Raw genomic sequence first — 21,334 nt, forward strand, 5'->3', positions numbered from 1 at the left:
ATCCCTCAACTGGCATGGTAATAATCATGTTAGAGATAGAAATCTTCAAGCTTCTTATCACTGGCTAGGTATCAAATTTATCTTAAAAAGGGGTAGGAGGTTGAAAATCTGATAAAACCTTGCTGACAGATTTGTTCTAAAAAGATGAGGGTACTACTATACCAGATTTAATTCAGACCAAGAAGATAAACTAGTAGCAAAACTAAAGGGGTCTCAAAGAGAAAGTAACCATGTGATCTTTGAAAGTTTGATAACCAAGGAGCTTCTGGACTGGTGAAGATTTCGGGAGAGTGGTGCACCTGGGCCTGGAGAGCACATGGAAGTTCCATATGCCTTTCCACATACCTTGCCCTATGGATCTCTTCCATCTGGCTAATTCCTGTGTTTTTGTAATAAATATAAATGTCAAATCACTGTACTGTACACCTGAAAATAATATAATCTTGTATGTCAACTATACTTCAATAAAAAAAGAAGCAGAAAAAAAAAAGTTTGATAGCCAGCTATCAGAAGGATGCAGTAAAGAGAACAAGTCCTAGAAGTGGCACCAGTAATACTGGATTAAAGACCCAGTTCTGCCACAGCTATGTGCCCTCAAACTAGTCAAAACTCTTCACGCCAAAACTTCCTCATTCAAAAAAGGGTAACAACCACCTACTTCACACGATCCAATAATGGGCTCTCAGAAGGCATTATGTAAATCCTACTACACATCAGTAAATAACATCAGACCATTAACAAAAATAGTTGCTAACAAATACTTATTGGGTACTGAGCTCTAACCACCAGTCAGATACTTAGTTTTACAGGGATTGTGAAGTCCTCTCAATGGCTTTAGGAGGTGGGTACTCTCATTATCCTCATAATACAGCTGAGAAAACTAAGATTTCCAACCGTTATGTAACATGCCCAAGAGCCCCAAACGAACCTGACTCAAAATTCACATTTTCTGACTCTAAGAAGTTCACTTTTTAAAAAAATCCATTGTGCTTTATAGTGCTTTCAAGACATTGCTGTTGTTGGTTGTTCAGTCACTAAGCTGTGTCTGACTCTGTGCAATCCCATGAACTGCAGCACTCCAGGCTTCCCTGTCCTTCACTGTCCCCTGGAGTTTGCTCAAATTCATGTCCACTGAGTTGGTGATGCCATCCAACCATCTCACCCTGTCACCCTCTTCTGCCCTCAATTTTTCCCAGCATCAGGGTCTTTTCCAATGAGTCAGCTCTTCACATCAGGTGACCAAAGTAGAGGAGCTTCAGCTTTAGCATCATTCTTTCCAATGAATATTCAGGGTTGACTTCCTTTACGATTGACTACTTTCATCTCCTTGCTGTCCAAGAGACTCTCAAGAGTATTCTCCAGCACCACAGTTTGGAAGCATCAATTCTTCGGCATTCAACCTTCTTTTCGGTCCAGCTCTCACATGCATACATGACTACTGGAAAAACCGTAGCATTTACTATACGGACCTTTGTCGGCAAAGTGATGTCTCTGCTTTTTAATATGCTGTCTAGGTTGGTCAGAGCTTTTCTTCCAAGGACCAAGCGTCTTTTAATTTTGTGGCTGCAGTCACTGTCTGCAGTGATTTTGGAGTCAAAAAAAATAAAATTTGTCACTGCTTCCACTTTTTCCCCATCCATTTGCCATCAAGTGATGGGACTGGATGCCATAATCTTAGTTTTTTGAAAGTTGAGTTTTAAGCTGGCTTTTCACTCTCTCCTTTCACCCTCATCAAGAGGCTCTTTAGTTCCCCTTTGCTTTCAAGATATAGATTTCACAAAATTAAATCTATAACCTAAAACTCTACAGAGAAAAGAGTTGCTAGTATTTTTTTAAAGAAATTCTCAAAAGTGAGATTCTGACAATCAATTGTGCAATTAGTTGTGAATTATACCAATTCAAATTTAAAATAAGAAAAGCTAAAATAAAAAACACAGTAGTATGGTTGCACAGCATTCTCCAATGAGTACAGATGTTAAAAGCACTCCCACCAACACACACATGGACAAAGAAGAGGGCACAGGAAAAAAGATTAAAAAGAATGGTGGTTCTGACCTAAAGGAAAAGTGCCAAGAAGGTCATAGCCCAGAATGAGCCAAGGTCCATTAATAAAACTAAAAAGATACCAAAAAGAGCTTTATGACAACTGTCCAGATCAACTCCTCTTTCTTTTATTTCTCTATCAACAACTACAACCTCCAACCTGAAGAGAGGAAGAACAAGCCTGTGGAAAGCAAGAGTTGAAGCTCAAAGTAATAGAGCCCCTAATTATTCTAAAGCAGTTCAAGCCTCCAGACCTACTAAACCTGACAATCCTGGGAATTCTAGGGGAGCCTGATGAACATCTGCTATAGAACTTAAAGGATGAAAAAAGCATCAAAGCCTGAGGATGAGCAAACGTAGCCCTAATTTCAAGATGGGGTATCTACTGAGGACTACAAAAGTTACCAGTCCCCGACAATTTTACATCAATTCTTGGCGAACTACACAACTGATCTTTCTCTCACATACACATACACCTAGCCCTGGCCAACATTTTCTTATTTTTTCAGTTGGCTTTGAGGAGTTCCCTGGCGGTCCACTGGTTAGGGTTCAGTGCTTTCACTGCTGGGGCCCAGGTTTGATCCCTGGTCAGGAAACTAAGATCCCACAAGCTGAGTGGGGAGGCCAAAAAAATAAAGTGGGCCTTGAACTTTTAGGCAGGGGAATACTGATCACCAGAAATGATTGACTGAAAACAAGTCTTTTAATGTAGCAGTGATACTCAAAAGTGACATCTTGTAGACAAGTAGTAGTGGAATCACCAAGGAAGTCAGAAATGCAGACCACAGGCCTCATCACATTTAATCAGAATCCTCATGTTAACAAGATCCTAGATGATTCTTCTGTGTGATTAATTTGAAAATCATTGATGTACAAAACAGATCTACTTTTAGCAAGGCATTTGATGAGCATTTCATGCTGTCTTTGTGGACAGAAAGATTTCCTTCTATTAATTTCCATATAGTTGCCAATCAAAATGTTAAGCAGGACTCCCCTGGTGGTTAAGAATCTGCGTGCTAATGCAGGGGACAGGGTTCAACCTCCAATCTGGGATGATTCCACATGCCAAGGGGCAAATAATAAGCCCATGCACAACGACTACTGAGCCCACAAATCCTGAAGCTCACATGCCTAGAGTCTGTACTCTGCAACGGGAGAAGCCACCACAAGAAGTCTGAGCGTCGCAACTAGTGAGTAGCCTCCACTTGCAACAACTACAGATAGCCCACACACAGCAACGAAGATCCAGTACAGCCAAAAATAAATAAACTTAAAAATGTTAAATGTTAAGCAGTTGACTGCTTATTTAATTCACTAATTACCCTACAAAGTGGGCATTATTATCTGCAATTTGCAGATATTCATAGTAGCAAAGATTAAATTGTTTCAAGGATTTCACATATATTAACTCATTTAATCCTCATAACAATTCTTTACTAGAGTTACCTACATTTTACATATGATGAAACTAAGGCAAAAAGGGATTAAGCTGCTTACTCATAATCACACAGAACTTATGGTACAGTTCTTAACCACTTCTTTCTATGGCCAAGTGTGCTGCCACAGTGGGGCTTATGATATACCCTGCGAGAAACAATAAACAATTATACCCAAAGATAGTCAATTTGAAAAAAAATGAGTGGGACCTGAGGTGGGAGATTTTAAAGGATATTAAAAAAAAAAAATGCTAAAGGATTCTCTGAAAGAAGGGAGACAGACTAATGTTTATTGAGAGCCTACAGTATGCTTGCTAGACCATGAGTCAAGCACTCTGCATCCATGTTGTTTATATTCAACTTTTCCAATGGCAGGTATTGAGACGTTTTATGTTGGAGGAAACAGAGGCCCAGATAAGTTAAGAACTTTGCCAACTCACACTCCTCTTGATAATACAACCAAGATTCCAAAACCAAGTCTGACTGTAAAGCTCACACTCTGTCCCTTGATTTGCTCTACATCCCTCCCTGGCCTGGTCCCACTGCTATAAATGACTTAGATAGGGGCATTGGGTCAGGCTGACCATGTAAGAAGAGAGCTAAGCTTAGACAACAAACATTGTAAAAGAGAAGACAGATCTAAAAGATCAAAACGGGATAGAACAATGGGCTAGAATGATTCTCAAAAGTGAAGCTTTGGGGTCAGGCAGACAAGGGTTTGAATACCAGGTTCTAGCACTTAAGTGTTTAGAATGCAAGCAAGTTACTTCTTTGAGCCTTAAAGACTCCATACCTTTAAAAGGGGAGTAATAAGACCTCCCTGGTGGTACAGCAGATAAGAATCCGCCCACCAGACAGGGATTCGATCCCTGGTCTGGAAGGTTCCACATGCCCTGGAGCAACTAAGCCTGTGCATCACAACTACAGAGCCCACGCTCTATAGCCCCTCAGCACCAACTACTGAAGCCCCGCTGCCTGAAGCCCACGCTCCACAACAAGAGAAGCCCCTGCTTGCGGCAACTAGAGAAAGCCCTCGCAAATGAAGCAATGAAGACCCAGTATAGCCAAAAATAAAAATAAATCAAACACATAAATAAAATGGGAGTAACACTCCCACAGAAGTGGTGTAAGAGGGAAGAAAAAGTAACATTTGTAAAGTTTTTGACTCTTAAAGCTCAACGAATGGTAGTGAACATTAAATCTAACAAATTAAGGGTAAAGGCAAGAAAATAAATTTTAAAAGTACCAGATGAAATTTAACAGAAGCTCACAAGAAAAGACTTAGGAATCTTCGTTGACTTGAATCTATTAGTCAGCAGTTTACTAAAACTGCCAAAAATTGTTTTGAATTTGGAGCACATTACAGAAGCATGGTGCCCAAAACAAGGGGGCCTATCAGACATCATTTGTAATACTGTCTTCAGTTCTGATGCTAAACTTTTAAGATGGTCACTGGCAAATCAAAATCAGTCCAAGAAAAGATCAGAGTGGTGAGACGCTTTGAAAATGTAATAGCAAGTTCCTTCTTTTTTGGTTTTATATTCCCTCCCACTTCACACAATGAAGCTACCTCTCAACTGCTTCCATTCCCTAATAACTAGCACACCACCCCCATATACCTCCTCCCCCCATCTTCATCTCCATCCCCCTCTCCTCACCCTCTCTCACATCCCTCAAGCTCAGTTTTGTCAATGTCACATGGATCTGACTAGGCTGACTTGACAATTTCTAATCCAACGCTTTAGGATTCAGCACATCAGACCTGTGGCTAACCTGGCCCTGGCCTGCATGTTAGACCAGCTGTTGCTTATCGACACCAAATTTAACTGACCCAGTTTTCTTCCTACGGCCAACCCTTAGGTTACTGAATCTTGACTGTCACACATTCAAGAAACTGGGACCACGACCTGGAGCTTCATTACTCCCTCAAACGGATACATCTGGCTGGGAGACTGCAAATTAGGCAATGTCAGTCATCCAGACATCTCAAACTTGTTGGATTAATATTTCCAAATCCAAGGAGGCCTCTCACTAACTAAAGGACAAACTTATTCATGTTCATAAAACAGTACAAGTAGATCAGCTTATTGTACGTAAGAGACCATTTGCAAACCTACAAAAAACGAAGCCTAGAAAAGCTGCCTACAGTCTGGCCGTCCTCACTGCAATGTCCCATTTTCAACTCCAAACAGAACTGGCTCAGCTCCTGTGCGGGACCCAGACGGGAAAATCCGGTAACTCCTAGGTCCAGATTCTCAGGGCAACGGTCACTGGAGTAACACAAGCTTCCCTATGGACTGGCCCTGTCAAAGCTGGCGGGTTTCTCCTGGCTGACTCTGAACAGCCTGTGTTTTCTTTCAGTCAATGCTTCCTCAGAAGCTGAGCATCTCTCTAGGGAATGCCATCTGCAGTGGACGTCAGGTATCTCAATGCCTTGTTTTGCAGACATCCTGGTTCCCTTTCTACTTCTCAAGTAGTAAGGCTCTGCTCTTTCTTTGGATCAGATCATGGTAAATGCTAGTCTTTGGAACAGCACAGCTCTAGTACAGAATGAGATGATTCCTGCAGCTTTCAGCCAGTTCAGACAAATTCAACACCTAGAGTTCCAGAGCAATTTGTAAGCAATTTGTAAATCTTCCGTTCCCGAAGTGAACCTAAATGTTTAAACTCAGTTCTACATGATTCCCCAACCAGTACAACAGCACATTAGTTATTTTCTGGACTACCAGTTCCCAAACTTGAGCATGCGTTTGGAGACTTGTTAGAATACATACTGTGAGACCTCAGCCCTGGAGTTCCTGACTCAGCAGGTCTGGGATAGGACTTGAATATCTGCACTTTTAACAAGCTCCCAGGGCATGCCTGTTGCTGATATGGAGCCTACACATTGAGAACCAGGGCTCTAGATCAACAATATTTCAAGTCATTCCCAGAACTGTACTGGGAATGGGGCGGGGGGCAGGGGGAGGAGACGAGAATGCTATATATAGGGGGTCCATTTATACCGTAAGACTCAGAACTTTGTTCTTCACAGAAAAGTCCTTATTCTCCTACAGAGTAGAACTGAACTGGGATCTCACAGGTGAAATATTCAGGAGTTTAAACAGATGACAATTCACATTCTAACAAATCATTAACACAGATACACCCATAAACAATACATGGTACTTATATAAGAGATTCTAGGCTTAGGATCAGGAGCCAAGGAGAAGTGGAAGTAACACCTATTCTCTTTCCTTTGACTCACCAGCTGCATTATTCACTAAATGAATTAAGACCCATAAAACACTTTGAATAGTGCTTAACTGTTATTTTTTTACTGTGATATAATACACAAAATATTTTTTACTTTTTTTATCATTCGTAAGTATACAATTCAGTGGCATTAAATGCTTTCACAAAGTTGGGTGAAACGTTACCACTATCTAGTCCCAAAACTTCTCCATAACCCTCAACAAAACCTGTATACTCATCAAACAATAATTCCTTTCCATCTCCTCCCAGTCCCTGGTATTCTGCTGTCTTCATGAATTTGTACCTTATACAAGTGGAATCATACATTTGACTTCTGTGTCTGGCTTATTTCAGTAAGCATAATGTTTTTAAGACCTAGCCATATTATAGCATATATCAAAATCTCATTTCTTTTTAAAGCTGAATAATATTCCAATATGTGTATATACTACATTCTGCTTAGCTACTCATTTATCATTGGATAGTCAGGCTGCTTCTACCTTTTGGTACTGGGGATAATGTTGCTATGAATGTACCAACACGTATCTATTTGAGTGCCTGCTTTTAATCTATTAGAGACATACCTACAAATGAAACTGTTGCGTCACACCTGTAGTTCTATGTTTAACCTTTTGAGAAACCACCAAATTGTTTTTCACAGTAGCTATACCATATTTCATTCCCACCAGCAATGTCAACACTTATTTTCTTTCTTTCTTCCTCTCTCTCTCTTTTGGTGTTTTTTCTTTTATAATTATAGCCACCCAAGTTAGTGCTTAGCCACTATTATCACAAGATTGATGTGGGCTTTTACCAATACTTCTAGCACTGTAAGGACAGCATGACAACAATCAGAGGTTCTGACTAGCTTCCATGTTCAAGTGGTCCTAGCAATTTTATTCAAAACACAAGTTTCCAGTTGTTTCTAGTTTTCTCACAAAAATCACCTCCAAAGCTAGCACTTCCCTAGCCTGATATCAGCTATGAAAGAAAATGATGCTTTAGGTGGTTAAAGAAAAAAAAAAAGAATGGTTTTCAAAATTTTTTAATATTACTATTAAATTCCATAACAATGCAGTTTATTTCCTATAAACAAAATGGTGCACCAGAATTCAGTAGGAAAAAACATCAGATGGTTTCTCTAAAATATTCAAAATCCTAATCTAAAATGATTAAAAAAAAAAGTATGCTGGAAATTTATGTATATTTTAATCTTGCTAGCTATATCCCTAACCTTGCCAGAAATACCATTTTCTCTTCACTTCTGGGTTTCTTGTCATAGAAGAGGTAAAGTCAATGAGACAAACTGTCTCATTCCCAACTAAAACTGTTTTCTTGTGCTTATGTTTTATATTCAAGGTTTTAGGTCTCTCTCTTAGTAACTGTTTTTCTTCCTTTACAAACATTAGAAAATTTATACGTAGAGAAAGTAAAACCAAGGGAAAGAAATCCTTTTTTTGGAAAAAATTTCTTCCTCAACTTGAACGCCTGGCAAGAGTTAGAAAGGGAAATCTGGTCATAGTTGGTGCTTGTGCTGAGTCGCTCAGTCGTATCTGACCCTTTGCAAGTCGCTCAGTCGTGCCCGACTCTTTGCAACCCCATGGACCGTAGCCCAACCGGCTCCTCAGTCCATGGGGATTCTCCAGGTAAGAATACTGGAGTGAGTTGTCATGCCCTCCTCCAGGGGATCTTCCCAACCCAGGGATCGAACCCAGATCTCCTGCATTGCAAGCGGATTCTTTACCATCTGGGCCACCAGGGAAGCCCAAGAATACTGGAGTGGGTAGCCTATCCCTTCTCCAGGGAATCTTCCCGACCCAAGAATCAAACCAGGGTCTTCTGCCTTGCAAGTGGATTCTTTACCAGCTGAGCTACCAGGGAAGCCCCAGTAGTAGCTTAAGTATAGACAAAAACGTGGGTGAACTGAAGGGATCATGGACAAAACAATTTAAAAGGCTGTAGTCTCATCCTAATTACTGGTAGGCAAATACACCAATATATACTTTCCCATGATGCTGATAATAGTATCTGAAAGATTAAACTCCACATAGACAAGACTAAACACTAGTTTTATAAAGGCAAACAACAGACCTACAACATTCTGAGAGGTACAGCCAAAGACTTATATGAAATGTCAAGTTCACTAACCCCCTTAAAACATATAATTTCTTTCATAAATGTACAGGCAGCTAGGAACAATGGAGTCACATGTCTAGAGAAATTTGTAAATGGTTGAAACCAGAATATTTAACATACAAAGGCCAAGAAAGAGCTGTTTCTGGTATATATGTATGTACTGTGTCATACACAGAAACACTTGATTAACACAGATGACATTTACTAGAGACAGCACCGCACTTAGTCAGGGAGCTTGAGCCCCAGGTTGCCTCCCTGGTGGATTGCTGAAAGCTTCTGAACTTAATCCCTATATCAGAAAGATAATCATACTAAACAAAACAATACTCATTTCATGGGTGTGTGAGGAATAAATAATTTCAACATATACAGTTTCACTCATTCTTCAGCAAACATATTTTTAACTCTCACAATGTACACTAAAAATGTATAAGATTAAGTGTCTGCCCTCGCTGTAGATAAGAGGTCCTCCTCCTCGGTAGATACCCCACAATTCAAGACCTGCCCACAAATAACTGGAGGGCAATTCCTTCAGAACAAAGAGCCCTCAATCCATGCTGAACAAGAACCTGGCACACAGCAACAGACAATAAATGACTGCTGAAGGAGCAAACTGTATTTCTGTTTATGATCTGTAAAACTTTTCTCTTCATAGACATTAACATGAAAAGGAAAAGAGGTTGATACATAATAATCACCTCACTCACTGGAAGAACACAGACACTTAGTAGCAACACAGAAATATTTGGAAGGGAAAGCAAAAATCACAATTCCCCATTATCATCCCATGGCAGGACTCAAGTAGTGTTCTGCTAGTCACATAAAATCTCCCGTCTCTGAAAACCCCAGCAAAGGCTGTGGAAATATCTCATTCTGTCTTGTGTGATGGTTATGCTGCAAAATAATTCTGTTCTAGACTGGAGTTTTTTCAGTATGTGAAGTTAATTGCAGAAACCAGTATTTAGGGACACAGAATTTGAATATTTACTGTGTTAACCAAAGACCTGCCTTGAACTAAAAAGTAGGAACTTGTAACTCTGTTCCTAAGAACTACAAAATTCTTCAGATGTAAACTAGGGTTTCTCAACCTTGGCACTACCGACATTTTGGGCCAGTTCACCTTTGGTTGTGGTGGGCTCTATGCCCATCATTATATTGGCAGCATTACTGGCCTCTGCCCACTAGATCCCAGTAGCATCCCCAGGTGGGACAATCAAATGTATCTCTAGTCACTGACAAACTTCCCTGGTGGTCCAGTGGTTAAGAATCTGTTTGTCAATGCGAAGGACATGGGTGTGACCCCTGGTCTGGGAAGACTCTACATGCCACAGGGTAACTAAGCCCATGTGCCACAACTACTGAGCCTGCACTCCAGAGCCCATGAGCCAACTCTGGAAGCCTGAGAGCCCTTCAGCCTATGCTCATGCAACAAGAGAAGCCACCTCAATGAGAAGTCCTCGCGCCACAATGAGAGAAAGACCTCTTGCAGCAACAAAGATCCAGTGCAGCCAAAAATAAATTTAAAAAAATTTAAAAATATGGGAGGGGGTTTAAGGGAGAGTGGATACATGTATATATATGGCTGAGTCCCTTTGCCGTTCACCTGAAACTACCACAACGATGTTAACTGGCTCTGTGTGTGTGTGTGTGTGTGTGTGTGTGTGTCCCCTTAGTCGTGTCCAACTCTTTGTGACCCCATGGACTGCAGCCCGCCGGGTTTCTCTGTCCATGGCATTTTCTAGGCAGGAATACTGGAGTGGGTTGCCATTTCCTTCTCCATAATTGGCTATATCCCAACACAAAATAAGTTTTAAGTTTGGAAATAAATAAACAAAATCACCCTGGTTGAGAACCACTGATATGAACAATGGAATGGGAGTTTTTTCACAAAAGCTGTTGAACTAAGATATGAAAGATGACATAAACTATCATTCTTTGTACTCTAAACATGTCATTTTTAGATCATCAGATGACCTTTCAAAGTTATATCTTGAAAAAACAAAAAGATGATAATCAGTGCACCTAAACAAGAAATCTATTAACCGAGAGGAAATAAACCAACGAAGCAATGGATAGTGCATTAACTGCTATAGCATAACATGAGCACAGGCAGCCTCGCTACCATCTTTGAGATACAGTATTCACGCACGGCAATTGTTAGAAGTCTTAGGCCACCTAGAAATCTTCTATTTCATTGCTACAAAGTAAGATTCTTAATTTTTTCTCCTATTCTTATTTGAAAAACATGATTTCCTATAGCACAAAGGGTAAGAATACTATTATCACAGACATTTACTAAGCATTTTGTAACTGTAAGGGAATTTAAAGTGATAGTTGCTCAGTCATGTCCGACTCTTGTGATCCCATGGACTGTAGCCCACCAAGCTCCTCTGTCCATTCCATTCTCCAAGCAAGAACACTAGAGTGGTTGTCTCCAGGGGATCTTCCCGACGCAGAGATCAAACCCGGGTCTCCTGCATTGCAGGCAAATTCTTTACTATCTGAGCCACAAGGGAAGCCCATAGGGGAGTTAAATAAAATTAAATAAAGTATTAGATAAAATGCCTGGAGCCACAAAGGAAGCCAGGGATTCCTGAAGTTTACCTAAGACTCATTGCCATCAACTCTCCAAAGGCCCAGATTTCACCTGTAAATATTGTTTAGAAAAAAAGCCAGATTTGCATTAATCTTAAATACTGGGATCTCACCAGTGAGTAACATAATCCCAAACCTGTATAGTGCATGCATCACTTTCTACAGAAAGTTACTGGTTTTAATGATAAAGGAAACATATGATCATTGTAGAGAATATAAAAAACCTATTTCAAAATAGGTGCATTTTATTTTTTTTAAATAGGTGCATTTTAATAATGATGTCTATCATGTAACAACGAGGTATAGAAAAGTAAATGCAAAAAGAAAGATTAGCCATTTGTTCAATGAAAAAGTAATTAAAGGATTAATATCCCCAGACACTTCAGGATTAAAGTCATGGATGATTCTCTTTAGAATCTGCCCATCAATTCTGAGAATAAATTCTGGTTTCATAATAATTCTACTAGGCTAGTTAGATCTGTGCCACCCATGCTGGATAAAAAGACAAGAAGTGTGCATGTTTGTTTTGAATGGATCTGGTATTTTAGAGGAAACCAGTACATAACAGAAACTGTCTTTCCCAGAGAAAAGAATGGAATGCTTTTCTCAGAAGCAGAAACTAAAGAAAAAGCCATCTCTAATCTACTGTTTTGGTTTCATCGTTTTATAGTCTGGACCTAAGAGATAACCAATCCTTAATAAAACAACTCTTCCCATGGGCTCTGAAGCTTCTCCGTCTCCTATTCCCAGCCCCCAGCCCCAACCCATCTCAGTTAGGTTCTAATGAGGCCTTTTCAAAATCATATATTAAAGCGTTCATTCCAGTAAGTACAGACCCTCCAACACTGAGCAGTGCAAGCTAAACTACCTATTCTAGGAATATCTGCCCCTAGGAATAAAAAACAGTGACTATTCCAGTGTGGAGTTATATGGGGGAACACCAGGAATGTAATAATGATTGATTTGGAAAAAGAAAGTAGCCCTAACTGTCTCTAAGACATCAAGGCAGAATGATAAAACAGGTGTGAAATGGCTGAAATTGCACTGAACATCCAAGTACCTGAATAAATAACTAGAGTTAGGGGCTCTGATGTATAATATTGACACTGCAGTGGATCAGCCATTCTGCTATAAAATGGGTCTTAATATGTGGACTTATTGGAAAAGACCCTGATGCTGGGAAAGACTGAAGGCAGGAGGAGAATGGGATGACAGAGGATGAGATGGTTGGATGGCATCACCAACGCGATGGACATGAGTTTAAGCAAGTTCCAGGAGTTGGTGATGGACAGGGAAGCCTGGCATGCTGCAATCCATGGGGTCGCAAAGAGTCGGACACGACTGAGCGACTGAACTGAATATTTAAATAACAAAGTTGGAGAATCCCAACATTACTATGTCTTTTCCAAGACAATAAAAGATATACATGTCATAAAATGAGATTCAGCTGTATTGACCTACAATGAGTTTTAACTTTTACCTCTGTAAAACAGTTCAGTTCCTTTTTAGAGTGTTTGTCTTACTTTTCAATTCATTAGTAAGTAATAGAGGTTAGGTTCCTTGGAAAAAACCTACAGGTCTCTTTAACATTCACAACTAAAGCCCAAGACCCTTGATACACTCAGAAGTTTTAAAAAAAGAAAATTCTCACATCCAAATGAGATCTTGCCTAAGTGCTAATTACAATATATTCAGCTACTGGCAATAAGGAAAGGAATGAGAATTCATCTATCCCTCCTCTCCTTCCCCTTTCTGGAAGGACTCAACATTATGAATCATTTGGTCCTTGACGTATGGTTACTTCCAGGGGGACAGATGACATTTAGCACAGGACATGTGAGGCTGTGGGAAAAGGGAAATTCTTGGCCACAAGAACCAGGACAAAACCCCTGCCCTTGGGAAAAATGCCAAAAATCTCTAAAGTCCACTGCAAGGCAGTTAAAATTTTAATTTCAGAAAATCCTGTTATAAGAACACAAATCATGGCACAGAATCAGAATAGCTTTTTGAAAATTACACTATGAAGTTGCAAGACAACTATTTTCTGGCATTCAAAAGAATCCATGCTAAGTGATGGTCCTCAGTGTGAAATATGAATATTTTTCTCCCTTAGGACTGGTTTAAGCTAACTTGGCTCTAAACTCTTTCACTATTCAAAGACAGAGAATGTAATGGCTAGTGTAACGGAGTACTTACTATGTAATGCATTATTCTCTATATGCATTAGCTTATTAATCCTTACAAATAAGCTCTAAACAACATGAACTCTAAAATAAAAAGCTTCTTTGGAAGCTTTGAAAATAAATATTAGTAGATTATCTGTTACAACAACTTTAAAAAACATGCATTATTTATAATGTGACAGAAGAATTCTGTAGGTTATTAGAACCAACTAAAATGAAAATATGAATAAAAGTGTAACTATTTTAGAAAACAATTAATCTATTGGTCATTACTGGGAAATCTGTGAAAAACCAAAAAACCCTAAAGGCTGTGATTCCTTAGATAATCCATCAAACAGGTTTCTAATCCTTGTTAAACATCTTTAAGGTTTATCGCAAAGAGGAAGTTTTCCTCATAACTTATCCTAAATTGATGCAATCCAAGATACCCCACTTTCTCTAGGTTATGTGGACAAAAAACAGATAGTAAGACACTCTTAACTAACCCTGGTAGTCAAGTTAATAATAATTTAGCATATCTGATAAAATTACCAACTTCAGGTCAAGTTACAAATGTGAGAGTACATGCTTTGGAAAAGTAAAACTAATACAATTACAATAATAAGAATGAAGATTAGTTCTGAAATGCAGAAATTACCCTTCACACTGGCAAATTTATAGTTTTGCCAGCCTATTAAGAAAGGCTTTTATATTCACACATATCCAAAAAAAAAAGAATATATTCCTGACACAAAAACACCTTGGCTTTTATAGTTTGGAGAAATAATATCCTTCATATTTGGTCTAAGAATAGTTGTTTCTCATATTCAAAAGAAAAAGAAAATATTTTAATAAGTAAATTTTTATTGTAACCACACCTCAAAATGGAGAGTTGCCAACTCTATCTTAAGGAACAAATTTTTTCCAAGAGTAATTTCATCATAATTTCTTGCACAGGCTGTACAATATGTTTCTGCTGGAAATAAATAGGTCTGAATAAGGTTTTCCAAATTTTTCTGTCTGCAATTTTTTTTTAAATTTATTTGGCTGTGTAGGGTCTTATTTGCAGCACACCAAATCTTCACTCTTCAGTTGCAACATGTGGGATCTAGCTCCCTGACCAGGGAGGGACTCGAGCCCCCAGCACTGGGAGCATGGAGTCCCAGCCATGGGACCACCAAGAAAGCCCCTGAATTTTTAATACTATATTTTAAGAAGCATCAAGGATTTCTCCGGTGGTCCAGTGGCTAAGACTCTGAGTTCCCAATGCAAGGAGCTCAGGTTCCATCCCTGGTCAGGGAACTAGATCCCATATGCTACAACTAAAGATCCTGCATGCCACAATGAAGATCAATAATCTCTCGTGCTGCAACTAAGACCTGGTGCAGCCAAATAAATTAAAAAAAAACTCTCTTCATTTTAAAAAAAACTTCAAAATCAAACACATATCAACACATGTATATATGTGCATGTATGTATAAATACCAAAACCCAAAATTAGCGATTACATATCCATGTAGGCATCTTATTAAGCTGGTTAACTGCTTCACAAGATGTAATGTAGTGAGTGTAACAGAGGGAACATCTGCAGTGGAGGCAGAATAACCTAGAGCTGAGTGGAAATCAAGGCTCCATCACTTGCTTGCTGCTATCGTTGTTTAGTCTCTGCGTCATGTCCAACTCTTTTGAGACCCCATGGACTGCAGCCCGTCAAGTTCCTCTGTCCACAGGAATTCCCAGGCAAGAATACTGGAGCTGGTTGCCACTTCCTTCTCCAGGGGATCTTGCCGACCAGGAGAGGGATCAATCCCAGTCTCCTGCATTGCAGGTGGATCTTTTACCACTGAACCACCAGGGAAGCCCCCATTACTTGCCATCTATTTCCATTTGGGCAATTTCCTTCTCTCCGTCTGAGTTTTCTCATTTGCAAAATGAGATAATAATTCCAATTTTATGAGGATTAACTGTATGTGAAATGCCCAGCACAGAGCCTGACTCAGAGCAGGAGCACAGGAAACAGTTACTGTTATTGCTCTGCTGTTATTCATGTAAACTTCTTAAAGGCAAAGCATACTTTTTCTTGTAACTCAATTGTAGGCTTTATAATACTGAGAGAACTGAAAACATAAAGGCAAGAAACATCAAGGTTACAAAGGACTGGGTATAATATCAGTTCAAAACATGCCTAGATAGGAAATGAGACTATTAAGTAATAATGATGACCTTCAAAACATATAAAAATGAACAATGCCCTTATTTTTATAAGCCACTTGGAAAGATGATGCTGTCTGTAAACAAACCACATATAGAACTACTCTTCATTCCACCAGTACTATATTTCCTAACAGTTCATTAAGTGTCAGTCATACTCAGCAATGTTCATATAATGGTGAGCAAAACCAGACAAAGTTCAAGCCTCATTGAGCTTCCCATCATACAATCATGTGCATGCTAGGTCGCTTCAGTTGTGTCTGACTCTTTGCAACCCTATGGACTGTAGCCCACCAGGCTCCTCTGGTCATTCTCCAGGCAAGAATACTGGAGTGGGTTGCCATACCCTCCTCCCGGGGATCTTCCCAATCCAGGGACTAAACCAGCATCTCTTATCTCTTGCATTAGCAGAAGGGTTCTTTACCACTAGCGCCACCTGGGAAGCCCCATACAATCATACAAACAGTGTAAACTTGTGACAAGTGATGTAGAAGACAGTACATGGTACTCTGAGAGCCAATAACAGATCTAACCTAGCTAAGGAGAACAAGGAAGGTCTTCCTTCCCATGAGCTGAAGGATGAAGAAGGAATTAACAGTGGAGGGTATTTCCAGACAGAGGAAAGCAACTTGTGCAAAGACCTTGGAGCAGGAGGAAATAGGCAAGAATGCAGGACCAAAAGGCCAGTGTTCCTGGAGCAAAGATGAACTGTGAGAATAAGCTAGGGCTCTAAACCATACAAGGGCTGAGGCATTGCAGACCACATTCAAGAGCTGTAACAAATCATTCACGAGCTCTAACAATCCCAAGAGCTATGAAAAGTCACTGAGGGTTTTATAAATGCTTAAATTTTGAGCTTCCCTGGTGGCTCAGATGATAAAGAATCTGCCTGCAGTGCAGGAGACCCAGGTTCAAACCCTGTGTCGGGAAGACCCCCTAGAGAAAGGAATGGCTACCTACTCCAGTATTCTTGCCTGGAGAGAGGAGCTTAGTGGGCTATACAGTTCACTGGGGTCACAAACAGTCAGACACATCTGAGCGACTAACACACACAGGGAAGAGAAGATGCAATCAGATTTGCGATTTGCCTGTGTTTCTTGGAAAAAGAGCTAAGGAATGCAGATGGATCAAGCAGAAAACAAAAATTCTGTCAGGATATGACAGCAGCTTGAACTAGGGTGACAATAATGGTGGTGGTAAGGGTGGAAGAAGTCAAAGAATTCAAGAGATAGTCGGGAAAACCTGATGATGTACAACACATACAGGGGCTGAAAGAGAGCAAAGTATCCAAGAAAATTTTTGGGTTTATGATTTGCATGACTGTATAGAAAGAGGTACTATTTGAGAGGGATCTGTTCCAAAAACATCTTTAAGACAGTTTACACACCTCATAAAGAACCTGAAACTGTGTTAAACAGTTTGATATCCTCCTTTCCCTATGAAACAGGATTCCAAAAAATTTTTTTCTATTTCCCAAAATCAGATGGATGCTCAAATGTGCAAGATTTTCCCAACACTAAACATATTTCAAAGATTCTGACACAAAGTTTGACATCAACTCCAAATGAGTTCTAAAATTGGTTTGAGCAATTGGGCATTATGGAATGAAGTGTTACTTCCCATGATAACTACTTTGATAAGCCAAAAGTGCATCTGCTGCTGTTTAATTTCAATATTTTAAAGTAATCTTACCAGTTAAGAGTACTCTCATGTGATATTAAATTAAAATATGATATTTTATCAGGCATTACCACAATTGGAATTATGCTTTTATGTTTATGTCTCAACATTTTGAAGTGCCTGTAGAAAACTTGGTGTTTTGTAGGAAAAGTTACGGTTAAAAAACCCACAGAACTTGTTGATCTTAATATATGTACATTTTACTATTTCCATCTAGTCCTTGTTAATTCCATCACATTCATTCGATACTATTTCTAGTTTAAACACAGTTGTATATATGTATACACATTGTATATATGTAGAGAATAAAGTTAATTCTTTATCAATACCATGTACACTTTAACATTTACTTCTCTTAGTTTAAATTTTTTAATTCGCAACCAAATGGCATTTTCATAGTGGAATACTGATGCCCTCAAGTCTCAGAAAATATAAAAACTTCAAATCTGACTAACAAAAAGAAAAGAAGTGAAAGAGTTCTGCCCATTTAAAATCAACCAAACACATCGCATCTTAGTGCTGAAATAGTATTTCCCTAATTTTGGCAGGGTGGTCTCCTTGGCCACCTGCTTGCATTACACTACAGTTACCAGGATGTTACCACTGCTTGTACAGAGCAGCAGAATTTTTTTTTTCCTCATGCTGATTTTATCTCTAGGCGTCAAAAGACAAGCCTGTGGTCTGAAGCCAAATATTAAAAAAGTCATCTTCACAAATGAGGAGAAAAGTCAAGGGCATTTTAAAAACCTGGTCTTAAACAAGCCTAACCAATATTAGTTTGTAAAACCAGACTGTTTCCACACTAGAGACTGTACTACCAAATGTGGTCCTTGGAAACAAGGCCTGGCAAGCATGAAATGGTGACCAGCAAGGTTCATCTTTTTTTTTTTTTTTTTAGGGTTTTTTTCTGTTTATTTGTTTTGTTTTTAAACATAGAATCAGAGCATGGTTATATCTGACCATGGATGTGGGCAGCGCTAAGGAAGAAAGAGCAAAAAGACTTTAGCGTTCCAATCTCAGCTAGCAGATTTCACTACCGTCCTCAGAGGAGTGATCCATGTCTCCCCAACAGTAATGTGGGCGAGGGAAAGTTATCAGGACCCTGGGCTCTTTCCTTTTCCGAGGCCCTCAAATGACACCGCAAACCGTTTCCTTCTGGGAACTTAAGCTTTAAGGGACAATGGGGCGCAATGTAGACTTCAGAAAGATGGAGACAGTGAGATGAGATGGGGGTAGGTAAGTGGGGGTGAAAGGATGCGCCCAGCCAGAGAAAGCTAAACAGGACGGTCAAAGCCAGGGACTTTGGGAGCCTGAGAAGGCCTGGATCTTCCAGAATGATGTCCAAGTAGGCCACAGTCCTCTAAGAAGCCCGAGGGGCTCGTCTGAAAATCTAGAGCATCTATGGACTTCTCACTGTCCTGGGGAGGGGAGACAGTCCCCGAAGGAATCCGGCCCCCAAAAGTGGGTTTTCTCTGACCTTAGAAAACCACAAACCCTCACGGAATGAAGCAAAACACGTTTAGGGGTGGAAGGGCCAGAGGCAACATAGGTGTTCTTAAAAACGTCGGGGGATGTTGGTAAGGGAAAAGGGAGGCCCCCAACTGGAGAAACTGCAATCATCATCGGAATACTGGGAGGGGGCAATACGCGGCCCGTAAGCAGCAGACTGAAGAGGCCGGGGGCAGAAGCAGCGGCCAGCGGCGCCCCTGGCTTGGGGGATGACGGCCTGGGGCGCGGCCGCGGGGGGAGGGGGGTTGGAGGCCATCGCGGACCCGGGGCCGCGAAGAGCGCAGCCCGGCTAGGCCTCGGGGGTCCGGACACACCCACCGCCGCGGCCGCAGCCCGGCTTACCTGCTCCTCCTCCGGGGTCAGCTCCGGCGCCATGTCGGGCTGGGGCGCGGTCGCGGGCTCCATCCCACCGCCGCTGCCGCCGCCCGGCGGACAGAAGTCGCCCGGGAGCGCGGGGAGCCCGGTGCGGTGGGCCTCCGCTTCCGCGTGCCCGCGCCTCAACAGCCCGGGGCCGGCTCGCGCATGGCTGGGCCTGCGGGGCCCCGCGCCCGCGGCGGCCGCAAACGCCGCTTCTGTTTCCTTAAGAAAAAGCTCTCAGAACTGTCGCTCTCTTCTGGGCGGAAATCCTTTTTTATTTTCTTCGTTCCTTTCCTCACACTCCCCCACCTCTCCCGGAAAAGAAAAAAAAAAAAAAATAGTGCAGGCGAGGAGCTAATCGGGATTTACAAAAGGAAATGGGAAATCAAGAAGTTTCTAAACCCAAAGCAAAGGACCGCGGGGATTTGGGGAAAATATCCCGAAGGCCACCGGCCTCCTCGGCGTCCAGCTTCGTCGGCGGCGCTCCGGCTCCAGCAGAACGCGACGGAGGCGTCCTCGGGGATGCGGGGCCCTGCGACCTGCGCCGCGGCCTCTCAGCCCCGTTCCTCAAAAGCCGCGGTGGCGGGAGGGAGGGAGAGAGGGAGGGAGCGAGGGAAAGGCGCCCCCCTCCCGGCTCACTGCCAGCGCTGCGGCCGCACTGCGCCCGCCCGAGCCCCCCGCAGCTCCATTGAGAAACTGAGCGTCTCATTCACAAACTGGCGACGCGGAGGGCCCGGCCGAGCGCCGACGCCGTCCGGGAGGGGGAGACAGAGAGGAGCCCGGGGCGGGGGCGGCGGAGCGCGAGGAGGGGGACGCGGAGAGGGGCGGGGGCGGGGGGAGCCCGGCGCGGGGAGGAGGGACCCAGAGGAACCGGCGCGGGGGAGGGGCTGCGGGGACTTCTGCAGCGCGCGGAGCGAAAAAAAGGAAGAAAAAGGGTGTGAGTTTCTTGAGGTTAAGCTCGGTGGAGGGGGAAGAAAAATACAAGTGTTTGAAAACTAGCTCCATAGGCACCTGGACTGGGGTTACTTGCTGCTATCCGTTCCTTGTGAGGAGCTCACAGTCGTCATCCACTTCCACGTCCCTTGCTGACTGGAAGACCCCTGGAAAGGTTGCTTACGAAGTCCAGGGTCCGCAGGGAGAAGAAACAGACCCTAGTAGCTAGCTGCTCGCGGCCCTAGCTCGCTCTTACCCCTTGCCACCGGTATCCGGTAATCCATCACCCGCGTGGTTAATTTTAGTGCTTCAACAGAAACACCATTCAATTTTGAACCCCTTTCAGGAATCACACAGTGTATGCAAGCGTTTGATTTTCATGAAGGCGAGAGAAGCAAAGAGCTTGGGGAAGGTCTTGGGAGTCAGTTTGGGGAGTAGAGAGGGCCCTGGGAAGGCAGGACTGGGTCTAGCATGTTTTTGCATCATTCCAGACCAAAGATACTCTTGAAAGGGATGCAGTTAACAAGTAGTGCCACAGCTAGTCCCAAGGGTAGACGGCTGGAGAGGTCACAGAGGCCAACAGGAGGGGTCCTCAGACAACAGAGGAAGATGCCCTGAGTTCTGATGCTCCTTCTGGGACTTAGAAAGTAACCTCTTGTGGGACTTCCCTGGTGGCCCAGTGGTCCAATGCAGGAGACATTGGACTCCAGACTTGGTCAGGGAACTAAGACCCCACATGCTGCAAGGCAACTGAGCCCATAGGCAACAACTACTGAAGTCCACCCGCCCTAGAGCCTGAGCTCTGCCATAGGAGAAGCCACCACAATATGAAGCCCTCAGGCCACAACTAGAGAGTAGGCCCCGCTGGAGGCAGCTAGAGAAAGACCGCCTGCTGCAAAGAAGATGTAAGGCAGCCTAAGTAAATAAATATTTTTAAAAAATAAGTTAAAAGTAACTGCTGTCCTCACCTCATTTCTACATCATTGCAATACAAACTTCAGGCTGCCTTTGATTAAAGAAACCCCTGGTTTGTTTCTG

The 21,334-nt window shown here is 41.9% G+C and overlaps 1 protein-coding gene across 1 annotated transcript in view; it reads right to left on the minus strand.

The window, feature by feature from the left end:
- PTPN9 (protein tyrosine phosphatase non-receptor type 9) overlaps positions 1-20,049 on the minus strand; it is a 73,363-nt gene extending 53,314 nt beyond the window's left edge. Inside the window, exon 1 of the mRNA XM_043490346.1 lies at positions 19,349-20,049. Coding sequence (XP_043346281.1) covers positions 19,349-19,411 — 63 coding nt within the window. The 5' untranslated portion in view covers positions 19,412-20,049. The remainder of the gene's footprint in view (positions 1-19,348) is intronic.
- Between the last annotated feature and the right edge of the window lie 1,285 nt (positions 20,050-21,334).

Source organism: Cervus canadensis, chromosome 17 (assembly GCF_019320065.1).
Source record: "Cervus canadensis isolate Bull #8, Minnesota chromosome 17, ASM1932006v1, whole genome shotgun sequence".
NCBI classification, from domain to species: Eukaryota; Metazoa; Chordata; class Mammalia; order Artiodactyla; family Cervidae; genus Cervus; species Cervus canadensis.